Source organism: Protomyctophum parallelum, assembly GCF_964188405.1.
Source record: "Protomyctophum parallelum genome assembly, chromosome: 2".
In the NCBI taxonomy this organism is placed as follows: Eukaryota; Metazoa; Chordata; class Actinopteri; order Myctophiformes; family Myctophidae; genus Protomyctophum; species Protomyctophum parallelum.
The window spans coordinates 30713667-30741549 of NC_139699.1; the positions used below are offsets into that span (position 1 = coordinate 30713667).

The 27883-nt window shown below is 43.2% G+C and overlaps 1 protein-coding gene across 3 annotated transcripts; it reads left to right on the forward strand.

The window, feature by feature from the left end:
• The first annotated feature begins 230 nt into the window (after positions 1-230).
• On the forward strand, positions 231-27727 carry LOC310854988 (homeobox-containing protein 1-like). 3 transcript variants are annotated; one of them, XM_083759794.1, is made up of 10 exons: positions 231-409; positions 7817-8335; positions 10003-10088; positions 10174-10284; positions 20194-20350; positions 21252-21334; positions 22624-22719; positions 22924-23018; positions 23899-23982; positions 24495-27727. In XM_083759794.1, the coding sequence occupies exons 2-10, from the start codon at positions 7818-7820 to the stop codon at positions 24873-24875; spliced, it is 1611 nt and encodes a 536-aa protein (XP_083615920.1). In that variant the 5' UTR covers positions 231-409; position 7817; the 3' UTR covers positions 24876-27727. The 3 variants fall into 3 exon arrangements, with proteins under 3 accessions (XP_083615920.1, XP_083615921.1, XP_083615922.1); XM_083759795.1 differs by having other exon boundaries at positions 22927-23018; XM_083759796.1 differs by having other exon boundaries at positions 22930-23018.
• Positions 27728-27883: the final 156 nt, after the last annotated feature.

Here is a 27883-nt window from a genome sequence, read left to right on the forward strand (position 1 = left end):
ACAATACGCACGCGTACGACTACGACTACCGGGCGCACACACACACACACACACACACACACACACACACACACACACAGGAAACACTAAACAGGACTGATGTGTCTCCTCCAGGCCAGCTGTGGTTTAGTTTTGAATGCCGATCGTTGTTTGCGGTACAAAAAAATTACTTCAGACGACTACAAGTCCCGTCGCACCCCGCGTCGTCATATCGTCAATATGGCGTCTGTCCGTCGGACAAAGGCGAATCAGTCTCACTACGAGATGAAATCAAATTAGGGAAAAGGGGAGACCGCGTTTTGGAATAAGACGGGCTGGTGCATGCTGGCCTGAGGAGCGCGGGGGAGCAGATCTATGTGTGTTTTAAATATTGTGTTGGTCGGAGGAGGACACAGACAACAACGCTCAGGTAAACACTGTCTCGAAGCAGCAGGCTTTACAACTTGGCTGAAGAAGGCTAACACGGTGGCTAGCTGCTGGTAGCCTGCCCCGCAGGCTTGGCACTTATTGGCACCCTATTGCCACTTTGTGGTTGCTTGACAGCCGCACACGTTAGTGCAGTGAGCTGCCTTTCATTCAGTCCAGCAGGGATGGCACATAGTAACTCAGATGTAGCATGTTGTCAGCGAGCTACAGCGAAACACCCAAATTGTCTTTATTCTGATTTGTGCGCTCTTCTCTCCGACTTGGAACATCTGTTTGCAACATCTGCCCGGCGCAGAAAGTGCGTAACGCCGACATTGGTGACCCATGGAATACTGCGACTCCAGAGGTCGCAGTGTTTTCTGCCGTGAAGACAAGGGAGAAGCGGGGGGGGGGGGGATGGCGCTACATCAGGGTTGGTTTGTTGTGGTTTATGTTTTAGGATGTGCACATTTATAGTCAGAATGTCAAATCATTTCTGGCATGTGAAATGCTGACATTTTCAGTGAAGTCAGCCAAGGTTACAAAAATAATTCTATTGCCTTTTGAAATCACATGTAAAATTGTTCTTCGGCTCAACAATACCTGGGATATTTAACATGTTTTTGGTTGGTTGGTTGGTACCGTTCAGCATCCTCGCTGCCAGCGTGTTTGCAAAAAGCCACCCATGGAGTCACAGAATCGTACAGGTTAACAAACCTGGTGTAACAGTTTAACACTAAACTTCGGGCGCAAGTAGGCTTGCTCGTGTAGCCTACATAAAAACAAACAAACGATATAAACATGTTGTTTTCCATTGCAACCTTTTCCAGTTTATGACAGCATGGTAGCCCACATCATTCCACATATAAATATCAGTACTATTATATCCAGAGAGTTTCAAGTTCAACTGTACCATTTGAAATTTAGTGATTTTTTTTTTTATAGGTCTACGTTTGCACGGGCGTAAGTTTATTAGTTTATATGCCTTCTTTCATTCTCTCCTGTGTTTTTCTTCTCTGCTTTATTTTTGCTGAGCATGGTACTCAGCAGTATTTTACTTGCAGTTTGTTTCACCATAGCCCCTCTCGGAACCCTACATAAAGCTTTTCTGACATTTTGATGAGTTTTATGTTGGGTCCCTGTTCATGACTATATTTTCGTATGGGAATTCTGGAAAGCGGACGTAAACATGCTCTCTAAGATCCTATCTGCGGCGTGTGACGGCCTTTTTTTGCTTGAGTTATTCTGAATTCGGGAACTTTAAGTACCTATACATCCCGCTGCGAATATCTCCTGTGGCGCGGAAGCCGTTAAGTATTTTTAATCTTTGTTTGACCGATTTGGTCGCTTTATTTCTTCTTGTTTGTTTACCGTTCATTGTACCGCCTCCCGGTGTGCGGTTGGCTTGTGCGGCTACGTCCCTGCCTCTGATCTGCTCTGTCATAGCTATAGCGCCACTAGCTAGCCAGATAGGCGGTACAATGAGGTGTCAATAAACAAGGAAGGAAGAGAAGAATCAAAGCGACCAAATCGGTCAAACAAATTAAAAATACGCTTCCGCGCCACAGGAGATATTCGCAGCGGCATGTATGGGTACTTATACTTCACATATTCAGAAACCCTCACACGAAAAAATGTCGTCAAAGAGCGCAGACAAGCCATAAACACGTTGTTTATGTTTTAGTATGGCTGCGTACCAGGTGGCAGGATACTGATGCAACAGGACCCAATGCACTGGGTCTAACAAATGTCAGAAACTTCAGTAGCATTGGGTTCTGCTTGGAGGGCTAGTTTCACCACAATACCAAGGCTGGCTTTGCAGCAGAGAATGGAGCACGCATACACACTTTTATATTCCTTGTTGTAGTATGTAGTCTTAGACTACATACTACAACAGCTTGCATGGTGCTAATTAGACTACTAGTCTAATTAGCACTAATGCATGCTGTCCATCTTAGAGGAAACATACACATTCATCCAATAACTAAATGCCAGGCAGAGGTTAATAATAGAAACAAAGATTAGGTCTGCACACTGAAAGCTTAAAATATTTATTACGGTTCTTTACACCATAGTGGACATGACCGCTCTTCATCAGGAAGATTCAGGATGAAGAGCCTTGAGGCTCGAAACGTCAGTGTGCCGACCTTATCTTTTGTCCATCTAGGAGAAAGCGTAATTCGTCAGGTTGTAATTTCTTTGGTCTAATAGACACTAATTGAATGTGACTGAATAATGGACCTGAACAAGTGATCAGGTCATTATTTATGATGTCCATTTTCCAAATTATACTATGTAAGTTGTCCTGGGTCCTAAGCTTTTCTCTCATGTCATAGCACACTTTTAGGTCTCATCCTTTTGGGTGCAGTACGTTGTTCAGACACCCTATCTGAATTACATGCGGTCCCCTTGGGTTTCATATCAATGGTCTAGTTAGTACAGTGGTTTTCATTCAACCCTTTGTCAAGGTCTATTATTTATTCAGCATTTGAGCCACGGGCCACCATTTGATGATATTTTGCCACTCGGACCCAAAACTTTGAATATTTTGTTATCACTGGATAAGATTTTGTCTACAATTCCATGCTGTATATTGATGTTGGTATAGGAGAGATAACAGGCAAACGATCAAAATAAGAATTATTCTACATTCTCAAAGTAATGCAGATGTTTAACAATAATTGTATGCTCTCAAGAGTTAAAGATCTAATAAGGGTCCATTTGGTTATCATTTCGCTCGGAACCACCTGGAACCCCCTCAAGGACCATTGGTGGTCTCCGGACCCCTGGTTGAAAACCACTTGTCTAGTAGTATAACTGAAACTGTCGGTTGTTTTGTCTGTCTGTCTCTCTGTCACAAAAACATAGAATTGAATAACTTGCGTTATAGGCGGGACCGTACCTATAGCAAACATGTAGCATCAGCAACATTGATTGAGGTAATGGAATCAATCAACACCTCAACTCTTTTACATGTTGCTTTTTTATATTATATAAAATTTGTGGCATTAATTAAAGCACCAGGAAATAGGAATTGTTGAATGGGGAGAGGACAGCTCTACTGTTTTAAGACACTTGAAGATTATTTGAGTTGAGCATTGCTGCTGTGGAATATATGTCCGTGTGGTGTTGTGTTCAATCTGTTTTAAGACACTTGAAGATTATTTGAGTTGAGCATTGCTGCTGTGGAATATATGTCAGTGTGGTGTTGTGTTCAATCCATAGACTGTAAAAAATATGGACAAAGCGTTCCCCGGGTCTAACATGGACGTAAAATGAAGCCTGTAATTCCTGCACTGTAAGTCGCCATCTTTCTAGATCCGTTTTGGCCCAGCTGGCCATTGGCTGGCTCCGTTTTGGCCCAGCTGGCCATTGGCTGGCCCAGACAACGAGGCGGGACTTCCCCCCTTCTTCTCCGTTGGTTTTTATTTAGACTCGAGTTGGAGGGGAATCCCGATCATAGACTGTAACGGTAGCCACGCCCCTCAGAACATACGCGACTTTATGGTAATTTGTTTAATTAATGGGACCATAATTTTCCAAAAAGAATATTATGACATTAGAAATGAGACTTTAAACTAGTGACTGGAAGCAGAAAGTATTCATGACCATGTTTATTAAGGTAATACAGTCTAGGTGAAGTTGGGCCCAAATACATGGACTTCTATGGGGCTATGGGTTTTTCTGGGTCCAATGACAGCGCCACAACAGGCCATTATATGAACTATGATTTCCTTAGTGGATTCACAAAATATCTGTCTGACTGCCCCCCTGGTTCAATCATTGCATTTAGGCAAGACTTAATTTTTCAACCAAGCTCTCCAAGCACTACTCTGGCTGAGTTCTCTAAGTAACACATCTTCAGCCATAGAGCGGGTAAATAATTAGTGAAATCAGTGTTTGGTTGGAATGAAAACCTGCATACACTCACGTGGGTTTACCCTATGCCTCCATGTTGCATGGACACACACACGCTCTAGTCTAGGTGAATAGAGTTTCTTTCTTTACACTATTCTGGTATTAGCGTATTCATGTTTATCACTGGAATTCTCGTCTAGACTAGTCTAGTGTTTTTACTGCCGCAGGCTGTGATCTAAAAAGAGTTGAGGGATATGAACACTGTTATGTCAGTACTTCCCTGAAAACAAATATGTTCTTATGATAGTGATTAATACACTGCAGCACTTACATACATTAACACAGTGAAAATCCAATAGTTGACATGGCAATTTTGTCATGCCTCAGTTTTTGACAGATTATGTCATACCTTATATCCTATACTTTCAAAGTTTATCGCCTTTTTCATTCGGATTTCATGCTAGCTGAAATGCAGCGATTTATGTGGTGGAATGCATGGAACTACGTAATGACAGAGGAGTGCTGCAGAATATGTGTTTGAAAAATGAATGTCGTGGTGGCGGGTTATTAATGGGAGCTCAGCCCGTAGACAATAGGAGACGGTTAATGTCTCCCATGGGTTTAATGCATCTTGTCTTTATATATCACAGAGCTGTGTGTGAACGCTGTCTCGTTTTGCAGCATGATAAGCAGTTGTTGGAAAGAGAAATCCTCAACAGTAAGGCCATTTTTCCGTCCTTTTCAATAGAGATTATGGTTAGAGTAAATCTAGTGTTGGAATTACGGTCATTTAAGGGTCAAGGGCAAGGCTATTGGGACATGAATGTGTGTGCCTGTAAATTAAATGCTCTTACATCTTTTTATTTAGAGTGAAAAGGTGTTTTTTCAGATGCACACCTACTGCGGGCTGTGCCTGCCTACAGGCATTCTGGTGCAGTGTAAAAATGTCAGACTGGAGGATATGTCATTTAACACACACAGTAAATCCTGAGCAGAAATCGGAATATAATACATTTCATTGTCAGTCTCAGAATGTCTTGCTGCAGGGATGTGTGTGTGTGTGTGTGTGTGTGTGTGTGTGTGTGTGTGTGTGTGTGCATCCTGTCTTCCTCTGTACGCTGTGTCCCGAGGAGCAGATATGTGTGTGATATGCTATACGCCAATGACTCATCTCTCCTCCCCTTTTCAGCTTCAAAGGGAGAAAATATGGGGCCTTGGCCGCGGAAGATGGAAATTTTCCTTGGCATTTTCCCAAGTCGCTCTACCCCACCACACACACACACACACACACACACATCTTCCTCTCTGTCTGTCTCTTACACACATGCATGTGGACGCACATGTTTATTGTTTACCATATTTTACATTTCAAATACTTAACACTCATTTAAGAGCAGTTCTTGAAATCAGTGATTAAATTACTGATTTGTTGTAATAAAAATAAATCTTTATCAACTCAAATGTGCATGCTTATCTATTTTGAAACAAACACAAACGTCACTGCTCTGAACTGTATTGGCTGATATGGTGCAAGATCAAGATGCCTACTATTTTCGTGACCCCCCCCCCCCCCCCCCCCCCAATTGCCTTTCTTCCCGGGCCACTGTTGTTATTGTGGATGGTTATGATGTTTTCCACTATCTACCTTTTACTTAAGATATTGTTTTGGCTTTTTCTGCCTTTTTGGTTGGATGAAAGTAGTCTGACAGGAAATGGGGAGAGAGATTGGGGGGAAGACACGCGTTAAAGGCCGTCGGGATCGGGAGTCAAACCCGTGGCACGCTGTCAGGCTGACTTGTCAGCAGCCTAGGTGCCCGGACGGTTGAGTCAGGGTCTGTCTGTTTTCTATGAGTAACCCTGACTGCAGAGAGAGATTCACTAACCATTCACTACTACCATTCAATACTTTTAGTGTCAGATAACATTCAATACATTCAATACTTTTAGTGTCAGATAACATTGTAGTCTACTTTGTCTTTTAGTTTCCCTTTTCTAATATTCTGAATTTCCTTACATCTCTTTATAATTTGGTTTTCGTGAAAGCAATGTTGGTGTAACTGTTAATTATTTCTGTTCAGGAGAAGAAGTTTCCAACTGACTCTAGGAACTCTTTCTGGTGTCAGCGCTTGGTTCAGGGCTCAGGGATAGATTTTCTCTGGTTCCAAAAAATGTAGTGATTGTTAATTATTAAGAGATGTCTGGTGTCTGCCTGATTCTGCTATATTTATAAGGTGGTTTCCCTTTGGCTGTCTGTTTATCTATCTGCGATGATCTATAATAGACATCCCTCAGTCTGTGCCACTTTGCTTGCAGATCATTATTCCTTCCACCAGAGGGTGCTGAAAACATGTCTAGACTATGCACACACTTAGTTCGCTCTTGATGTGACACAAGTTGCTATTATTTAAATGGGAAACTGTTGAAAAGATTACATAACAATCTTCATTCATGGACCATACTTTTATACACACAAATTACTTTATAACTATGGTAGCAGGGAATTTCTCATGTAAACATAAGATTAAAGTCAAGCCTTGCTAGCCACACCCATCCTCAGTGGTTTGAACCAACTGACATTGGCATCCTTAAGCCCTAACCACACCAAAGGGTCAAGGCGGTTTCAGCGTTGTCCCTGCGGTGTGATACAGTATGTCTTGTTGCACGTTGACCCTAGTGATTCAACGCATGGAATTCAATGGCCCAAACCACATCTTGAACCACAAAGGTTCAAGATGGTTGTAGCGTTAACTCCTTGCAACCATTTGGACCCAAAGAGTTGCATGGTGACCCTTTGGTGTGGTTAGCGCTTTAGAGCCCCAGGGCTGTATTTTGCGTGTCTTAAGTACCAGGTCTTATTACTTAACTTAAGACCTGGAGGCGTGATCAATGCCATTTGGCTATTCTGAGTGTCCAAAGAACATTGACCACGCCTCCAGGTCTTAAGTTAAGTAATAAGACCTGGTACTTAAGACACAAAATACAGCCCCCAATCTCTTATTGTAGGGCTGAAATCTTAAACAATAACAAATAACATAAGTAATGTCATTGTGACTACTGATGACATGCAGTTGATTGATTTTGGCCTGCGTTGCTAGTCATAACTCAAATTGTGCATATAATGAGTTTTGACAGTAAACATGTAGATTTCTGTATGAGACCTAACCTAAGCCCAACATCCCCTTGCAGGAGTGGCACTAATATGAAATGCTCTATATTTCCAGATTATTTTATTTGTGCCAGAATTGGTGGGCTTACATTAGGATATTTTGTAAACAGCAATGCTTTACTGTGAAATAAAATTAAGTACCATAATTAGAAAGCTACAAGGTGATTTTTGGCCTATGGGTGACTAGACTAAAGGCCATGGAGTCAATCAAATCAGTAGAGTTACTAGAGTACAACAATGGCAACAACAACATGGCAATCCAGCAAGTGTTTGAGATATCTTGTTTGTGAGCAAAATGTTAAATGGACTGATGGGACAGCTCCTCATCCTTAAAAGCGCTGAAGCTACGCCAACTAAAGTGTCTACTCTCCTCTCCCCTCCTCTCAGTATGTCGGAGCGCTGCGAGGAGCCTCGTTTTACCATAGAGCAGATAGACCTCCTGCAGCGCCTCCGGAGAACCGGGATGTCGCGGCCGGAGATCCTCCACGCACTCGACACCCTGGACCGCCTGGACCGCCAGCATGGCCACAAGCATGGCCGCCGGCCTCAGAGACTGCCCCCTGGTTCCTTGCCTTGCTCCTCTGACCCGTCGTCCCGGATCGGCGCCACCACCTCCACGGCCACACAGACCACCTTCCTGGCGGATGGCCTCTCTCCATCGCCGCCCGCAAATGGCTATGACGCCTCGCCTCCCCTCCTCCCGACGGCCATGTCCACGCCTGTCTCCATTGTGGGATGTCCTCCAAATGGCCTGGTCGCTGTGACGAATGGCAGGCTGTCGCCACCAGCGTCGCGTTTTCCTGTTGCCGTGGATAGCGGCGGGAGTGGCATGGCAGCACCGGCCTACGTGTTCGACACCAGTGAAGAAGATATGGATGTGGATGACAAGGTGGAGGAACTGATGAGGTAAAAGCAGAAGTAATACACCCATTTAAAACAGACATTTTTGTAGAGATTTGGGTTGTGTAGCTACCTTGTCATGAACTATGGAGGCCTAACTCAGAAGAACACTATAGTCTTCTATAAAACATGGAGGTACAATTGAGCAGTTGAGACGAATAACAGTCTATTAATTTATTCTTACCCCTCCCCGAAAAGGCCTAGCTGTCCTGACCCCTTATCCATAATTTATACATTATGGATATATAATATATAATTAGTGTGGACTTAGACTGTTATTCGTCTCAACTGTTCAATTGAGTCATAAAGGGTGTTTAGAGATGACACATTGAATATCACATTTAATTATTTATATTGCTATGGTGCACATACAATATTGCATAAAGTACTGTATAGTTTCTAGCCATCTCTGCTGCTTACCTTATATCTTAACATTTTGAGTGAATAGTTGTAAATAATTGAGTTGTTTGTTTCAATAGAGTACCGAAGTCCTGACATCACTCGTTCATCCACTGGCTCACAGAAGTCATTTCTCTATGGAGAATTACATTGGGTCAACTTAGAATCGTCTCATATGAGAATTGTGGTCCAAAAATAAACAAATTGTCGTGGCGATATTGTCAATGAGGTGGCCCTGTATCGTTTACGATAGTCAATCACTGACTCATTTTTTATACAGCCGATTCTAAAATTGCCTTCTAAATCAATCAGTCGTTTTAGTCGGTTAAACAACTCTATGGGAGTTCAGAATGGGGGGAAAAAACGTGACCCAGGTAGGATGCAAATTATTCCAGACTTTGGTGCTCGGTTATTGTTGTTGTTATTCAGGGTAAACACCTAGCACACAAAGATAAATTCTTATGTGCAAACAACCTGGCAATAAAGAATATTCTGATTCTGATTTGGCACACAAATCGTAAATTCCCCATGCGGTTCTGCTAAAACCAGACTACAACAGGCTGATAGGCGCCCGAAACTCAACTAGACTTTCAATGGTACAAAAGATAATATTTGGGTCTGATCCCCATTTTGGAGTGATCCTGTCCGATGTTTTGACCATCAATATTTAGTCCAAAACTGCAAAATGTATACATAATCAATTAGATCAAACTTAGATTTGATTAAAGTTTCTCAAAAGTAGCAAATTCTGAAATGGCCGCGCTACAAGCTCAAGACAGTTGGCATCGCGACATATGCCCAAAATAGGGACACAAGGTTGAAAGATGTTAAAAAAGCGTTTTTTAATGTATTTATTCATTATAATTTGATTTATTAGACATACCGTCTGTGACAAATAATTATTCACTAAAAGTAACCATTGTGCTCTAGCCATATAAAACATATTTAGAGGCCTAAAACCCTACATTTTGTGAAAAGTGAGATGAGCAGGAGGAGTGATCAGCACATGAAATATCCTAGCTGCTTGCTTCTGTGCAGGCCTTCATTTCTACACACATTGAACCTCAGCACCATATCAATATATATGTAAATGAGTCTGCTCAAGTGTGTGTGTGTGTGTGTGTGTGTGTGTGTGTATGTGTGTGTGTGTGTGTGTGTGTGTGTGCGTGCGCGCTTGTGTGTGCTTTTTTATTTGATATATAATGCTCATAATAATATTTAAGCCATATTCTGTTTGTCTGTCCGTCTCTTGCTCCATCCCTCTTATCCTCCAGGAGGGACAGCTCCATGATCAAGGAGGAGATCAAGGCATTTCTGGGGAACAGGAGAATCTCGCAGGCTGTGGTCGCTCAGGTAACAGGCAAGTATCTGCACCCTTCCCTTATACTTTGACTCGTGACATAATAATTTGATTTGCATTCAACAACTTCTCCTCTCTTCTCCAGGCATCAGTCAGAGTAGGATCTCTCATTGGTTGCTCCAGCAGGGTTCAGACCTCAGTGAACAGAAGAAGAGGGCCTTCTTTCGCTGGTACCAACTGGAGAAGACCAACCCAGGTAATACCTCCCTGTTTCTCTTCAACAACTCGACATCAAACCCAGTGACGAGCTCCATTAAACTTAAAGTGTCCAGCTTCTTCTATAAGTAGCTTTGTGTGTATTTCTGCACACAATGTACACACACATAAATTCATTAAAAGGCACTGATTAGGCCTGGGCCGTGGCTCAGCGGTCCAGGCACTTTGGCCGGTAGTCCAAGTCTGGCAGTGTGCCGCGGGTTCGACTCCCGATTCCGCCGGCCTTTATTGCATGTCACCCCCTCATCTCTCTCCCCCATTTCCTGTCAACCTACTGTCTGTCCCTCTATAAAGAACATAAAATAAAGGCGAACGCCACAAAAAAAACATAAAAAAAGGCACTGATTACTTCACACTGGGTGGGATTTTCTTTCTTTTGCAGTGTAAAGGGAAAATCATTCATTAAAATCATATCTATTGCTGTGTTGCTTCCCCTTCATCAATTTTTTTTTTTTTTTTTTTTTTTTTTTAAGATATTTTTTTGCGGCTTACGCCTTTTATTGATTTTTGAAGGGACAGACAGTAGGCTGACAGGAAACGGGAGAGAGATGGGGGGATGACATGCAGTAAAGGCCGTGTCGGGTCCGGGAGTCGAACCCGCGGCACACTGCGACTGGATTACCAGTCCGGTGCCCAGACCGTTACGCTACGGCCTGGGCCCATCAATTTCTATTCACATATTTTATTAAGCGTTGTTAAATGATGTCATTAATGAAGTTCAGAGAAAATGGGATAATTTGCAGACATCATTGTTTGGTCCATATTGATGTGAATTTCCCAGTACTGCATGCATCCCTGTCTCTCATGACCAGCCTCCAAATCAGTGTACATTTTTTCAGCATATTTTGATTTAGTCTTAAGCCCCATTCACATTGCAGAAGCTAGCTTCTGCTTTAGCTTCGTGGTCCCATGTTATCTCTATGCAGAGCAGCTTTTGCGTTTTGAAGCTTGGAATGAACAGCTTTTTTTTTTAAAGCAGCTTTGAAAATCTGGAGCTTTTAAAAGCTGCGTGTAGCCAATCAGAGCACAGCGTGGTTTGAGGAGGCGGAGTTGAGATCATTTCACAAAACCATTTGCCTCTCCGAAAGCTGTGCGACCCGAATCTCTGAATTAAAAAATAAACTTTTTAAATATGGGCTGTATATGAAATATGAATGGATATTTGGCAAGACCGTAGCAGATTTTATCGATAGAAATGAAAGTTTATATGAGAAACAAGTTGTCGAATCGGTGGAAACAGGTTGTGTTCCGTGTTCCCAGTGGATTGTCACGGTTTCTGGGTAGAAGTGATCCTGCATCTCAAAGCCAGTCCAGGCAGCTTGAGTGACAGGTACCTTGTACACGCCCACTTTTCTCAAAAAAAAGCTGAGTGGAAATGAGTTTTGCTTTTTTTTAATTTCCAGCTTTTTTTGATCTGAACAGGGCTTTAGTCTTAGTCTTTTGAAGATGCACATTTAGTCTTTAGTCCCATTTTAGACTTCTGAAATTATTTTTTGTTAGTCTAGTCTTAGTCGAAGAAATATCAAAAACCTTAGTATTAGTCTTAGTCGACAAAATGAACACTGCTCCAAATCTACATCTGTACATCGTATCCTATTCCTGCTTTTTTTCCTCCACATGAAACAGGAATGAGTCCTTAATCAAATCAACAGCAGGAATCAGACATTAACATTGAAAGGATGCTGTATTTGATTACATCGCCAAACATTCCTCCGTCTGCTCCATAAATGTTTAATGAGGAAGAGCGTGCGTGCGTGCATGTGCGGGTGCAGTACGTTGTTCAGACTAGGTAGTCATTGGTCCGACAAATGACAACCCACCTCATCTCCTAACCTAACCATAACCGCAAGCATGGGAGCAGACGCTCGGACTAATGCCCTGTCTGAATTACATGCGGTCCCCGCGTGTGCGTGCGCGCTACAGAGAGAGTGAGAGGTGTGCATACGAATGTGAGTGGATGTACGCATGCATGCATGCATATGTTTTACTGTATGTTGTACCAGCCTCTAATGGATGTCATGCTCCTTTTCAAATGGATTAATACAGTGATGTCCAGACAGACACTTAGACAACATATATCACACACTCATCACGTGGACATTATTTCAGGTCTCTGCACAGAACTAATAAAAGAGAATGTATTTAATGTATTTTTAACAAAAATCAAATCTAGTACGCAGGTTCTGAATGTCAGGTTTGGGGATAAAAAGATATAAAATTCAACAGGAGATCCTTGAAATTAAGATCGGGATGCACAATTATGACACCATAATTATCGGCCCGATAACATTATTAATAGCTCCAATAATATATTGTGTATTGTGGTGTCTCTGTGTGGAATGAACAGGCGGAACAGGGAATTGCAGCACTTGAAAACGGCTGTTTTATTGCAGTTCAATAAATGATAGCATTCGTCACAGACAGGAGAAGCCCCACATAGGTCTCTCGGGCAAATTATAGTCCATACAGTATTATTTGCTTCACAGGCGTCATCCACAGCCTGGAGAAGGATGAGAACAAACGTTAGTTTCAACTTAGGTTATGCAGTCCCTTATAGCTCTTCTCCTCACTGGAGGGCTATGGTTACTAATAAATGATAAGAGGTGACGGCGAGGTCTTGCTTCGTGACGTCGTCAGTATTTATCCTTAACTGTAGTGGGTCTTCTCCCATAGCGGGGGTTCAGCTCCGAGAGAGCACCAGCCGTCCAGCCGATCCGGCGTATATAATGAGTGCCTGTTTGCTAGACAGTTCTCAATGCAATGTCTTTAGAATTATAGGTTTCCTTCCGACCTTATTATTAGTAGTTTCCGCGTCTTCGCCGTTGTGGCAGGGCTGCCCCCCTGCTGCAGTGCGATACGTGAGAACCGGAACTCCGGTTCCTATACTTCATTCATATCGTCCGTGGTTTCTGCCCCTCGGACATTTCCTGGACCGATCCTAAAAGCCTGTGATGAGGAGAGTGACAGTTAAGACATGCAGAGCTATACACATGAGTGTGTGTTTGGTGGAAGTGTGTGTGTCTGCTTACCCCCCGACGGTTTGCTTGTGCGTGCCTCCGTGAGCGTGTGTGTGAACCAGCCGCTGTCAGACGCACTACTAAGTCTTCCTTTTATATGACGGGTGTGGCCGCTTGCTGCTTTGGGCGCGGTCCATCCATCAGCTCGATCTGGCGGAGGAGGAGATTCGGGACGTAGACATCCCCTATTAGGCGGCCGAGGGCGTGTCTCACGATCCGAGGCGTCTTCTGTCTGACAGCTTGTCTGGTTGCCCTGGCAACGCACTTACCATTGCGGGGTGTCGCTCGCGAGACCCCACAGTATATATATTCTTTATTTTATATATTTTCATATGTTTGCAGTTCTGCTAAATGATGTATTTGTTTCATCTGCTGATTGTTTGCTGCTGACAACGCACCCAGCGTGTCATTCAGTAGGTATCATAATACTGTATTTGCTTTAGGTCATAGCTCTATATTCACAATGTACCCTTACTCAATGTCTTTTTTTGTATGTGTTTATATATTTTCATTATCGATCGGACTCGAGAAGCATGAAGTTATCGGTTTCAAAAAATCTATATCGTGCATCACTACTGCCAGACTGCCTGTGTGATTTTGGTGTGTGTGTGTGAGACATTCACTGGGTAACATTTTGACATGGTTTAGGTTTACTTCATGTCACGGTACAGGTTAACCGATTTGGTTGAGCGGAACTTTATAAGTTGGTTTAGGACGGTGAACTTCATGAGATGGTTTAGGACCCAAATGCCAAAGCCATCTCATAATGTTCACATAAACTTTATGATGGAAAACAGTCGTGAAACAAAATGACATGCCTGCTGTTATTTTTGGTCCTTATACAGTAATAATAATAATAGCTCAGATTTATATAGCGCTTTTCTAAATACCCAAAGCGCTTTACATGGGAACACCAGGAACAGACTTTATTAAGAAAAAAGATCAAAGCTAAAAAACATAACAGATACAGGGTTAAAAAGATAAAAGGATAAACGAGACCTCAACTGGGGAAGGCTATTCTGAAAAGGTGTGTTTTGAGTGAGGTTTTGAAGGAGAGGAGAGAGGGAGCAGCTCTGAGATGGTTGGGGAGTTCATTCCAGAGTTTGGGGGCCGAAACATAAAAGGCCCTGTCCCCCCAGGTACGGTACTTGGCCTTGCGGACCTTCAGGACGTTAGCTTCACTGGACCTGAGGGAGCGGGGGGGGACATATGGTTCAAGAAGATCGGAGAGGTAGGGGGGAGCCAGGTTATTGAGAGCTTTGTAGGTGGTGAGCAGGATTTTGTAGTTAATTCTTTGTTTGACGGGAAGCCAGTGTAGGTCGTGGAGGACGGGTGTGATGTGGTCTCTGGAGCGTGTACTGGTGAGCAGGCGGGCAGCGGAGTTTTGAACGTGTTGTAGTTTGTTGAGGACTTTGGAGGTGGTGCCATTGAGTATGATGTTGCAGTAGTCAATCCGGGATGTGATGAATGCGTGGATGAGGGTTTCGGCGGCAGTGAAAGACAAAAAGGGCCGGCGGCGAGCGATATTCCTGAGGTGGAAGAAGGCGGTTCTGGTGATCTGGTTTATGTGGGGGAGGAATGAGAGGGTGGAGTCAAATATGACACCAAGGTTACGGATGTGGGGGGAGGTAGTAACTGTGGAGCCATCGATATTGAGGGTGAAGTTCTGGGTGGAGCTAGTGAGAGAGTTAGGGCCGATAAGAAGGATTTCTGATTTGTTGCAGTTTAGTTTTAAAAAGTTATTTTGCATCCAAATTTTGACATCTGTGAGGCAGGTGGTGAGGGTGGAGTGGGTGGCAGCAGTGATGGTCTTGGTGGAGAGGTAGAGTTGTGTGTCGTCGGCATAGCAGTGGAACTGGAGGTTGTGGTGACTGAAGATCTGCCCAAGTACAGAGCCCTGGGGGACGCCGTGGGTGACTGGGGCAGTGGAGGAGTGACAGTTGTTGATGGAGATGAACTGGTGGCGGTCAGAAAGATATGATTTCAGCCAGGAGAGGGCAGTGTGTGTTATTCCAAGGGAGGACTGAAGGCGTGAGATGAGGGTGGAGTGATTGATGGTGTCAAAAGCGGCAGAGAGGTCCAGGAGGATGAGGATGGAGAGGGAACCAGAGTCGGCGGAGAGTAGGATGTTGTTGGTGACTTTGAGGAGGGCTGTTTCTGTACTGTGCATTGAGCGGAAGCCAGATTGAAATGTTTCATAGAGGTTGTTTGAGTCCAGGTGTGATTTCAGTTGGGAGGCGACTGCTCTTTCTAAGATTTTGGAGATGAAGGGGAGGTTGGAGATGGGGCGGTAGTTGTTGGGGGTGTCAGGGTCTAGTCCGGGTTTTTTGAGAATTGGGGTGACAGCAGCCAGTTTAAGGGCAGGTGGGATGAAACCAGAGGACAGGGAGGTGTTGATGATTTTGGTGATGGTTGGGGAGAGAGCTGGGAGGCAGGCCATAACTAGGGAGGAGGGCATGGGATCCAGGACGCAAGTGGATGCCTTCATGCCGGAGGTTATGGCGGATAGGTCAGATGTGGTGATCTCGGTGAAGGTAGTGAGTGGTTGACCAGAGAACAGAGGGGGGGTAGGTTCAGGATCCGGGGGAGTGGTGGAGGAGGGGATGGCCAGTTCAGAGTGAATGTTGTCTATTTTAGTTTGAAAAAATGTGAGAAATGATTCGCATTTACTGGTTGTGAAGGAGGAGGTGGTGGTGTCCATGGGTTTGAGCAGGTTGCTGACGGTGGAGAAGAGCGTTTTGGGGTTATTGCTGCCAGATTGAATAATGGAGGAGTAGTGGGAGGTGCGCGCACTGTTGAGGGCTTCCTTATATTGCTGCTGGTGTGAGTTGTAGGCCTCAGAGTGAACAGTTAGACCGGTTTTGTTGGCTAGCCGTTCAAGCTTGCGGCCCTCAGCCTTAAGGTGGCGGAGGTGGTCTGTGTGCCAGGGGGCAGAGTGGGTATAGGAGACAGGTTTTGTTTTTATAGGAGCAAGCTGATTTAGGCAGGTGGAGAGGGCATTGTTATAGTTATTGACTAGTTCAGTCGGGGAGGGATTCTGGGTGAGTGAGTGGTCGGAAATTGAGTCAGTCAGGAGGGAGGAGAAAGCGGGGGGCTGGATGGATTTGAGGTTGCGAAATGTGATGAGGCGTTTATGCTTGATGGCAGGGGTGGGGATGTCAATGTCAACGGTGAGGGCCAGGTGGTCAGAGAAGGTGGAGAGGGTGGAGCCAGAGTTGGATAGGTTGCTGATGGAGGTTCCGGTAGTGCATATCGGGTCTAGTGTGTGACCTTTGCTGTGTGTGGGAAAATCTACATGCTGGGTTATATTAAAACAGTTTAGAATGTCCAGGAATTCAATGGCACGTGGGGAGTTGAGTGAGTCCACGTGAAAATTGAAATCACCAAGTAATAAGACAGATGGAGAGATGGCACAGAGCTGGGTGAGGAATGTGGAAAAATCAGAGGGAAATGAAGGATTGGGTTTGGGGGGGCGGTAGATGACTGCAATAACCAGGGGTTTGGGGCCAGATAGTTTAAAAACCAGTTGTTCAAATGAGGGGGAGGTTGGAATTGTGACTGGGCTGGTTTTTATGTGTTGACGATGTATTATGGCTAAACCACCTCCGCGTTTGTCAAGCCGTGGTTTGTCCATGTAGATGTATCCTGGGGTGTGGTCTGGTTGAGTGAGATGTATTCTAGGGGTTTTTGCCAGGTTTCAGTAATGCAGAAAATATCTATTTTATTGTCCGTTATAAAGTCGCTGAGTATGAGTCCTTTGTCTGTTAATGATCGGGTGTTGAATAGAGACAATTTGAGACATGGATTGAGTTGGACGGATAGTGGCGCTTTGATCAGCTGCTGTAGACAAAGGTTAAGGTTTGTGCCAGTCTCTCAGGGTTAGATTTCTGACTCCAGGCTGTCTGCTATCTGTTTCTCTACTTTGTACTGTAGGTCCATCACTAGTTTTCTCTCCTGAACATGGAAACGGAACAGAACAGAAACCGCTGAAAACTGTGTCTTGTGTAGTTCAGTGGTTCTCCAACATTTTCATGTCAAGGACCCCGGATTTAATATTTTCAGACTTCGCCACAGTCCCCCATCTGAAACTATTTTGTGCCAGGGACACCCTACAAGATCTGTGTTAAAATGTTTTTAAAAGCTCACAATATGATGCAATGCACGAAACGGTAAAGACAAAACGTGAATTCAAGGCCTGTAAAATACATGAACAAAAGACTCACATTAGAACAGCAGCATTCCAGGCCATACATTAAGACAGTAGACTACAACATTAGGGCTCCCCCCTACCTATCCGATCTTCTCGAACCATATGTCCCCCCCCCCGCTCCCTCAGGTCCAGTGAAGCCAACCTCCTGAAGGTCCGCTAGGCCAAGTACCGCATCTGGGGGGACAGGGCCTTTTATGTTTCGGCCCCCAAACTCTGGAATGAACTCCCTAACCATCTCAGAGTTGCTCCCTCTCTCCTCTCTTTCAAAACCTCACTCAAAACCCACCTCTTCAGGATAGCTTTCCCCAGCTGAGGTCTCGTTTATCCTTTTATCTTTTTAACCCTGTTATGTTTTGCTTTGTTTTCTTTTCTTAATAAAGTCTTTTCCTAGTGTTCCCATGTAAAGCGCTTTGGGTATTTAGAAAAGCGCTATATACATTTTTTGAGCTATTATTATTACTTGCGCAAGCAGAGCGCGCAAGTAATGTTTTCGCCCGGTCTCTTCCGCCGTGACAGCTGTCCCGCCATTCGATGTTTATGCAGAAAAACATCAAATCTGTGCCTGTTTTGCTGGGACCAAATGACCACAAATGACCATATTTCTTACGTCATCATTTAGAGCTAGTCATACGTATACTATATACATCACTGCGTTCGCAATAATCAGTAAAAATAAAATAGCAAATTGTGCCTGATCTGCTGGGACCAGAGTACGTGGTGTGTATATGTATGACTAGCTCTTAATGATGACGTAAGAAATATGGTCATTTGTGGTAATTTGGTCCCAGCAAACCAGGCACAGATTTGCTGTTTTCTTGCATAAACATCAAATGGCGGGACAGCTGTCACGGTATTTGGCGCAAAGTAACCACAGTATACCGCTAATCAACTTACAACTACACACTTTATACAGTATAGAGTATATATGTATACGTATATAGTATATGCCTATATACTATATATATACTATATATATTTCTTACGTCATCATTTAGAGCTAGTCATACGTATACTATATACATAATCAGTAAAAATAAAATAGCAAATTGTGCCTGATCTGCTGGGACCAGAGTACGTGGTGTGTATATGTATGACTAGCTCTTAATGATGACGTAAGAAATATGGTCATTTGTGGTCATTTGGTCCCAGCAAACCAGGCACAGATTTGCTGTTTTCTTGCATAAACATCAAATGGCGGGACAGCTGTCACGGTTTTTGGCGCAAAGTAACCACAGTATACCGCTAATCAACTTACAACTACACACTTTATACAGTATAGAGTATATATGTATACGTATATAGTATATGCCTATATACTATATATATATACTATATATATTTCTTACGTCATCATTTAGAGCTAGTCATACGTATACTATATACATAATCAGTAAAAATAAAATAGCAAATTGTGCCTGATCTGCTGGGACCAGAGTACGTGGTGTGTATATGTATGACTAGCTCTTAATGATGACGTAAGAAATATGGTCATTTGTGGTCGTTTGGTCCCAGCAAACCAGGCACAGATTTGCTGTTTTCTTGCATAAACATCAAATGGCGGGACAGCTGTCACAGTTTTTGGCGCAAAGTAACCACAGTATACCGCTAATCAACTTACAACTACACACTCTATATAGTATATATGTATACGTATATAGTATATGCCTATATACTATATATACTATATATATTTGTTACGTCATCATTTACAGCTAGTCATACGTATACTATATACATAATCAGTAAAAATAAAATGGCAAATTGTGCCTGATCTGCTGGGACCAGAGTACGTGGTGTGTATATGTATGACTAGCTCTTAATGATGACGTAAGAAATATGGTCATTTGTGGTCGTTTGGTCCCAGCAAACCAGGCACAGATTTGCTGTTTTCTTGCATAAACATCAAATGGCGGGACAGCTGTCACGGTTTTTGGCGCAAAGTAACCACAGTATACCGCTAATCAACTTACAACTACACACTCTATATAGTATATATGTATACGTATATAGTATATGCCTATATACTATATATATACTATACTGTATATAGTATATGCCTATATACTATATGCCTGCTTTGCTGGGACCAAACGACCACAAATGACCATATCTCTTACGTCATCATTTAGAGCTAGTCATACGTATACTATATACATAATCAGTAAAAATAAAATAGCAAGTTTTGCCTGATCTGCTGGGACCAGAGTACGTGGTGTGTATATGTGTATAAGCTCTTCACCCAAACTTATATAGATAGAAACTAGAATCATACTTAATAATACTAGGTGTTTATATGCATAAAGTAGGTAGGTAGCAAATAGTTACATCTAAAAATTATACATTTCAAACGTTCCTTCACAGAGATACTGAGATTTGACAGTTTACAGCGGTCGAAAGGACTTGCGCGCTCTGCTTGCGCACTAGTTGGCCATTTATGGCCTACTAGTGTGCAACTCGTGCAACTCGTGCACTAGTGCAACTCGACAGAGTGCAGTTCTAGTTATTATTATTATTATTATTATCCAGCCAGCAGACTACAGTATAGTGAGCAGCCATTTAGTCAGGATAGTGCGTGAAAAGATACGGAATAAATTATAATGATTGCATGTGTTTGGAAGACACAAAAAATCACACAACGTTTGTGTCATTGCTCTGTCCTTAGGTGCAACTCTGGCCATGAGAGCTGCCCCATTGGCTCTGGATGACATGGTGGAATGGCACCAGGCCCCACCCCCCATTAGCTCCACCCCTGGCAGCTTCCGTCTGCGAAGAGGAAGCAGATTCACCTGGAGGAAGGAATGTCTGACTGTCATGGAGAGGTGAGGACAGATCACATAACGTTGCTGTCGGGCAGAAACCTTGCATCTCTTATTTTATTTTTTTCTAAATGAATGCGTGCCCCACTACCGTGTCACACAAAAGTAGCAAAATGGCTCATCTGCAAGATGATGATCGTAGATCTTCTATTTTTGGGAAAGTTTAAAGTGAAAAAAGGGCAGCCAATCACCCTCTCTGCTGATCGTATGACCCGCTGCAGCTTGGCCATGTCCTTGGCCGCTGCAGCGGGGAACCATGTGAACAACAGTGATGGCGAGGGTGATGATGGACTCTATGATGGCAGTATAGATGTTAACCAGCAAGGTCCTTGTATGGGAGGCAAGATGGTGTTGAACGCCGAGCTGAAGTCCACAAACAGAATCTTGGCATAGGTCCCCGCAGTGTCCAGATGTTCCAGGACGTAGTGTAGACTACGTCCCTTGGGGACAGGGATGATGGTGGAGGCTTTGAAACAGGCTGGTACCTGACAGCGCTCCAGTGAGGTGTTGAAGAGGTTACTGAACACAGGGGACAGCTGGTCAGCACAGAACTTCAGGATGGAGGGTGAGACAGCGTCCGGTCCGGCCGCCTTCCGGGGGTTCTGTCTCTTAAACAGGCAGTTCACCTCTCTCTCTGAGACAGAGAGGTATGGGCGGGCATGCATGATGTAGTCATACGAGAAAGTATGAATTATCTCTAAATCTGATATATATATATATATATATATATATATATATATATATATATATATATATATATATATATATATATATACATATTTTACCATCACTACACAAATTTATTTGTATTTTGTCAGAGCACTCAATCTATTTTGCACTTAGACTATGTATGTATGTGTTTGGTTTGTTTATTTGTATTGAGTGTGTGTTTCTCTCTGCTCAGCTACTTCAATGACAACCAGTATCCTGATGAAGCTAAGAGAGAAGAGATCGCCAATGCGTGCAATGCTGTTATCCAAAAACCAGGTAAACAATGAGAGAGGGATCAGAGAAGCCAAATTCCAATACCCCTCTAATCTCTGCACACTCACTCAGTCACACCCTTGAGCTTAATTTTGTAGTAGTTCTGTCCCAATTGGTAATTTGCTTTTTGGAGGAGCCGAGTGGGCTCTCCAAGCCACTTGGAGCGGCTAACACAGAGTGTACATAAAGTGTAGGCTCCGTGTTTCATGTCTCCTCGTGGAAGACTTGCACATCACATGTGTGTTCCAGTGATCCAGCTGTGTGACACGTCATAAGTAGTTGCTGATTTTTTCAATTGACTTTTTATTGAATTTTAATCAGACAAACATGAAAACGAAACAACTGACAATTGACAATACAGAACAAGACAATATACATACAATACACACAAGGGGGAAAAAACTGCCTCTCTTCTCTATTGATGATCATAAATACCTCAAACAGGTGTATCTGCTTCTACAGGTTAAACAAATGAATTTAAACAAAATCAGGTCTCATTGTCGAGATATGAGCAATCCATCTAAACCAGTTATCTGTGAAGACTTCAACCTGGCCTCTAAAGCTGAATGTAATTATTTCCATAATAAATATACCATAGATTAAATCAATCCATTCATTTATAGTTGGTATAACATTTGTAAGCCACTTTTTTGTTAAGGCTTTTTTGGATGCCACCAGCAATACCCTCATTAGATACTGATCCTGCTTTGCAAAGTGAAGTCCTCCCAGATCTGCAAGATACATGGTTTTAAAATCAAAAGGAATGTCAACACCAAAGACTGCTTCCAGGACACTGTGGATACTTCTCCAAAATGGAACCACAGAAGGGCAACTCCAGAATACATGAAAATGATTCGCCAATGTTTCCCCACAGAGTCTTCAACAGTCCGACTGATGCGTGTAGTGTAGTAGTTGCTGAATTTGACGTCGCTTAAAGAGTACATTGGTTGAGCGTAGATGGAGCATTCCAATCCTTTGAGGCCCACCTTGTTGATTACTCCGTCCTCGTATCTAATCCTAAGGAGCGAGTGGAGGATGCAAGGGAAGTGAGCGAGTGTGAAAGTTGGGGTATTGGAATTTGGCTAGAGAGAGGAAGAGTTGGGGGGGGCATAGAATTTTATAGAAATTGTACACAATTTCACACAATTAAGGTGTGTGTGTGTGTGTGTGTGTGTGTGTGTGTGTGTGTGTGTGTGTGTGTGTGTGTGTGTGTGTGTGTGCGTGTGTGTGTGTGTGTGCGTGTGCGTGTGCGTGTGCGTGTGCGTGTGCGTGTGCGTGCGCGCGTGCAACAGGTAAAAAACTGTCTGATTTGGAGAGGGTTACCTCTCTGAAGGTTTACAACTGGTTCGCCAACCGACGTAAAGAGATCAAGCGACGAGCTAACATAGGTAATGTTTACTGCCATTCGTAACGCCTGTGTGTCTGTCTTTAGACCCCTTTCTACTAAAGGTTCTGCAACTACAGTAGTTTCTTGAATGGACACCACACCACAGACCCAGAATGTGTTGTCTTGAACTAGTCCTGTGTATGTTGAAGCTGAACCGTAGCCAGTAGGCATTGATATGTTATGGAGAGGTTTGTGTTTTTCGAAGAAGCAGCAATCCTGGAGAGCCATGGCATTGAGGTCCAGAGTCCAGGGGGACACTCCAACAGTGACGAGGTCGATGGAAATGACTTTCCTGACCAGGTAACCCACCCATCCACACTGCCCTGATATTGTTTCGTGTATCGGCATCAAATGTCCAACTGTCATGTCGTGCAGCCATGCCCTCGTCTCTGGTCCCACTTCCTCTGAAGGCGTTTTATGCTCAAGCTCCCCGCACTTGCATGCTGCGCTGTTTGTATCATACCCTGAAAATAAAGTATTTGCATCGCGACTACAAGGCTGTGCAACCTCTTTTCTATCCCTCCTGCTTACTCATTGTATTTGACCTTGAATCAGAAAATCTATTACCGTGATATAAGGTTCACTGTGGGGTTTAGTTCTGCAGTCAAACTGTTAAATTAGAATGGTGCCTGTTTGGCACTGGCCTACTTTGAACGATGTTGGAAATGAATGCCCCACCCAGTTATGTCCCTTATATGCCCATATATGGAGTTCTTTATCAGGCAAGCCCAAATATGGAGTCTATGCAGATGTCAGAATGATGTCAGAACAGGCCAACTCCATATATGGAGATATAGGGGACGGGTGATCAGGTCCAGATCCCAGGCAGAGGCTTTTGTGCTGGTTCTGGACAACCGGCTATCCGACGGACTCGACAACGGCCACTGCACTCCCTGTGGGGGTGTGGAACGTGTGTGTCGAATAATAAAAATAAACGGTTCTCGAGTTACGTGGATTACATTACAGACGTACACACATACGTGTGTTAATTTCAGATCAATCTTATGTGAAAGTCAGGGCTCTTTTGTTACTGTCCTGCACAGTGAAATAATTAATCAGTGTCAATTTATCCATTTGCAACTCCAAGAGAGCACAAATTTTCGCAAATTAACCGTCCAATTTGGTTCCATTTGTACACTGAGGTTTCCTGTTCGTAATTCCATTCCTGTTTTTTACAAAGGGCTGTGAGGTGACGTTGTTTGACAAGAGGGTCACAGGCAGAGCATTTGGTTTCAGTCGACTGGACCTGTCCTCTCCCACACAGGTACAGTAGGTACACAATACACTGTTATTCATTTGAGATCACTAAAGGATCAAGAGGTTGTGACAATAAACCTTTCACTGAATTCACCGGGAAAACCTCTCTCTAAGAAACTACATATCATTTCCAAATAACTAGCCTGGCCTGAATGAATTAACAGGATTAATTCCTTCAATATATCCAACTGAAGGTATAGGTATATTTTTATTCAATTTCTAGTTCCATTGATGTGTAGATATGTGACTTTACCATTAACTCCTTAACTCGAATTACACATAATACTAATCTCACTTTGAACACACAGTAATTATCTTAATAGATTATTTCACCTTTATATTTCCCCAATGAAATACAAAATAACCTGTAAACTGGGCCAAACATTATTATTAGTATTGTCTCCCTGCCTTTTCTCCTTTACTCCTGTGCCCTTTCTCTGCTTTTCCTTGCAAACCCTTTTATTGTCTTTCTCTCTTCTGCTTGACTCTCCTCCTCTCTCTGACAATCTCTCCTCTCAGGTCCCAAGCCTCTTACCCAGCTGGTTGGCAGCGTGGCCTGCTTTGGGCAGAGGTGGGTTGGTGGGGCCGAGGGGCAGCTCTCTAATAGGCCGGTCCCTGACATTGGGGGCGGAGCATCACGCAGAAGGTTCCAGACTGACAGGTGTGTCCTGGTCTCCCCCTTCGCCCACCTCCCTACAGGACGACCCCACCAGCACCAATCACAGTTCACTCACCGAGCCCCAGGACCCAATCAGCTTGGCCGTAGAAATGGCAGCGGTCAACCATAGCATCCTGGCTCTGGCCAACCAGGCAGCAGTAGCAGCAGCTGTCGCAGGGTCAGCGGCTAGAACAGGAAACGGTGAAATCAAGACAGAGGTCCTGGAGGATGAGGATGAGTGAGAGAGTGAGAGAGAGATACAATGGCAGAGAGAGACCTGGTATGGAGAGGATAATTGTAGATTTTCTACGTTTACATGCACAACAACATCTCCCTAATATTCAGGATAGTTCCACTGCTGTGCATCCGGTTTGTCGATCGTCTATATACACAATTTGTCCGTATTCGGGGGAAGGAAGCAGGACAGGCTGGGTGATATTTGTCAATGCACCTACTCCTACGGGCTGGGGGGCAGCACCTGTCAGCTGAGAGTGTTGGGGGGCGGAACAGCAGGAATTAATTTGCATAACGGCTAAATTGGGGAGGGTTTTGACTCTTATTTCAGTGACGTGGATAAGGTTTATTCCGGTTATATCCAGGATAAGGTACCTGGAATATCCTGATTTTATCACACTGAAGCATGTTGACATGCTAAGCTGTTTTGTTGGGCATCATGGGGTGCACATGCTCAGTTTGCAGACGACTGTTATGAAAAAGGAGCATCAAAATAACAAGGAACAAAATGGCCAGTTACAATAGTTTTCTCTTGTTGTAACTAGCTTAAAATGGGGGTCTGCTCATAATTCTGACATCCCATTATTCCGACCATTAGAGCGTTAGTTATAATGGGGCCAGTTGGACCAATGGGACGTTTCCCTTAAGTTAAAATGCTAGTTATCGAGAGAGCAAAGTTGGATAGTTGGATAACGGTTATTAAAGATGCATATACTGTAAATATCCTGAATAAGACTCCAGGATATGATTCCGTATTCAGGTTAATGTGCGCATGTAAACATAGATATTTAGGAAGATGGCGAGGGACGTGTGAATCAGCAACTGAACTGAAAATCCCAATTTCCAGGGAGAAGGTTTCTTTCTTATACACAACATCTGGAGTGTTCATTTATCTTGTCATTACTTTGGTCCATTTTTACATTCTCATAGTTAAGTTAAAATGAACACTGTAGCAGCCTCGCCAACCACCCCCACCCCTCATGTCCCCCTATCCTTAAAAGTACTGTTATCACTTACCTAAGTAATAATGGTAATTTTACCATCATAACATTAAAACATATTTAGTGTTTTCTTGATTTGATTTGTAACAGTTGACCACCAACAGACAGTTTTCAGCGTTACGCCCAGGCCACACTGGGTGCGGTGCGGATCCGCTCTGTTGATGGAGCGCATAAATAGAAAGCCTGCATGTAGATTACCGTACAAATGTTGTAATTTAGAGAAGGGTTACTGAAAACAGCTTCAAATATTTGAACTACTGCGGTGGTGTACAAAGCACAATTGTGAGTGTAAAAATGGACCTGAGTTAAAAGTGACAGTGCAGTATGTTGCTAAAATGTGCTCTTTGTTTGGGCTAATGGTATCAGAAGAAAAAAGCACTTTCCATGGTGCTTCATTCCCCATCTAAGGAGACCGAGAGAATTAGAGAGTGGATGACAAACATGATTGTGAGAGGGAGTTGTGCTTGATATTGGATGTTATCCAACGCATTAAGCTTGTATATTGACTGGCTGTATGATAATCATAGTTGGGACTAGTATTTTAAGTAGGCCAGGTTTTTAGATATGTGGTGGATATTCAGCCATCAGATGGTATTGGTAAAAGAAATGCAGCCATTGTTCTTTATGATTGATCAGTACAAGTCCTACTGACAAATCGGCTGCCTTGTGCTCTGTGGATAACTGTGGATAACCAGTGGTTATAGATTAAGACCTAGGTTGGTGATCCTGAGATTGATTCCCTTAGCGATTTATTTTATACACAGATAGTTATGATTATGACCGTTCATGACGAAACTGCTCCTGCTCAGCAGCATCAACTGAAACGTATGTATGCTTCTCAGCAAGAGCAGTGCATGTCTATCTGAATGGTTGTTTGTTACTGACTCCAATGCATCTGCGCTAAAGGGGATGTATGAATATTTCCTTTGCAAATACGTATGGTTAATGGACTGGCGTTTAGGAATTGTGTTAGTGGTAGTTTTTAGGTATTTAGGTAAATGGTTTTGGTGTGGTTAAAGTCAATCCAAAAACATGGCTAATGGCTTTGGCTTGGTTAAAGTCAGGCTAAGGATCTGAGGAGTCTGAGTGCCTGATGGATGAACATTTATTTTACCAAATGCCGCCCGATGGCTTAATATCCCTGCCTTAGATATATGCTAATGAAAAGACACATCAAATGTGTCACTTCATTCGATGAGAAACATAGGATGACAAGAAACACATATATTACTTGTCAACGTGTCTATATTTGCTTGATATGCCATAATGTGTTATGAACACAAAATGTTATGTTATTCTTTTAATTGTATAGTTTCCATTTAAAATGACACTTTAAGGGATTCATTACTATGGTGCTAGCGTTCCCCGCCCTCAAGGCGTTTTCATTTGTCTGAGTGATTGACAGGTCACACAGGCAAAAGTTTAAATTTAAACTTTAAACTTTAAATTGATCATGAATCAAAACTGGGTTAATTGCATTAGTACTTTACAAAACATCAAATCTATCTATAGATGTAGTCATTTGTAGGAGTCCCATGCTTATTGAATTACTGGTGCACTTTGGCTGCCGGTGCACTTTGGCTGCCTAACGACAAAGTGTTATAGGAAAAACAATACCTTGCTTTCTTTTCAGGACTTGGAGGGTACCAGCAATGGCCTGGTAACTGGTTCGTTGAAATAAGACTTAAAACCGTCCTTATTTACTACTAGCATAGTAAATAAGGAGGATTTAAGAAAATAATATCTGATCATTGTATCAATGCAGTACTAGTCTCGGAAACCGCAGGCCTTTTGTTTTCAAAGGAGAAAAAAAGCCTGAGCTAGCCCAGCAGGAAAAGTGGCATAGAAGTGGGAGTGAACCTTGTATTTTGTTAAACCAATAACGGTGCAGAGGGGCGTCTCTCCAAATTTGGTCCACTGTGTTCTACTGGGGAGGAGGAGGGAAGTGTGAGGGGGGGGGGGAGAGGCGGGCTCATAGGTTGGTGAACCAATAGGAAGACTGTCGGTTTCCAGCG

Excerpts from the sequence above, each read along its gene's own strand:
- LOC310854988 (XM_083759794.1), top strand. The coding sequence starts at position 7,818 with ATGTCGGAGCGCTGCGAGGAGCCTCGTTTTACCATAGAGCAGATAGAC. Across the intron at positions 10,285-20,193 it reads ACTGGAGAAGACCAACCCAG|GTGCAACTCTGGCCATGAGA; the intron begins GTAATACCTCCC and ends CTCTGTCCTTAG. Across the intron at positions 23,019-23,898 it reads GAAATGACTTTCCTGACCAG|GGCTGTGAGGTGACGTTGTT; the intron begins GTAACCCACCCA and ends TTTTTTACAAAG.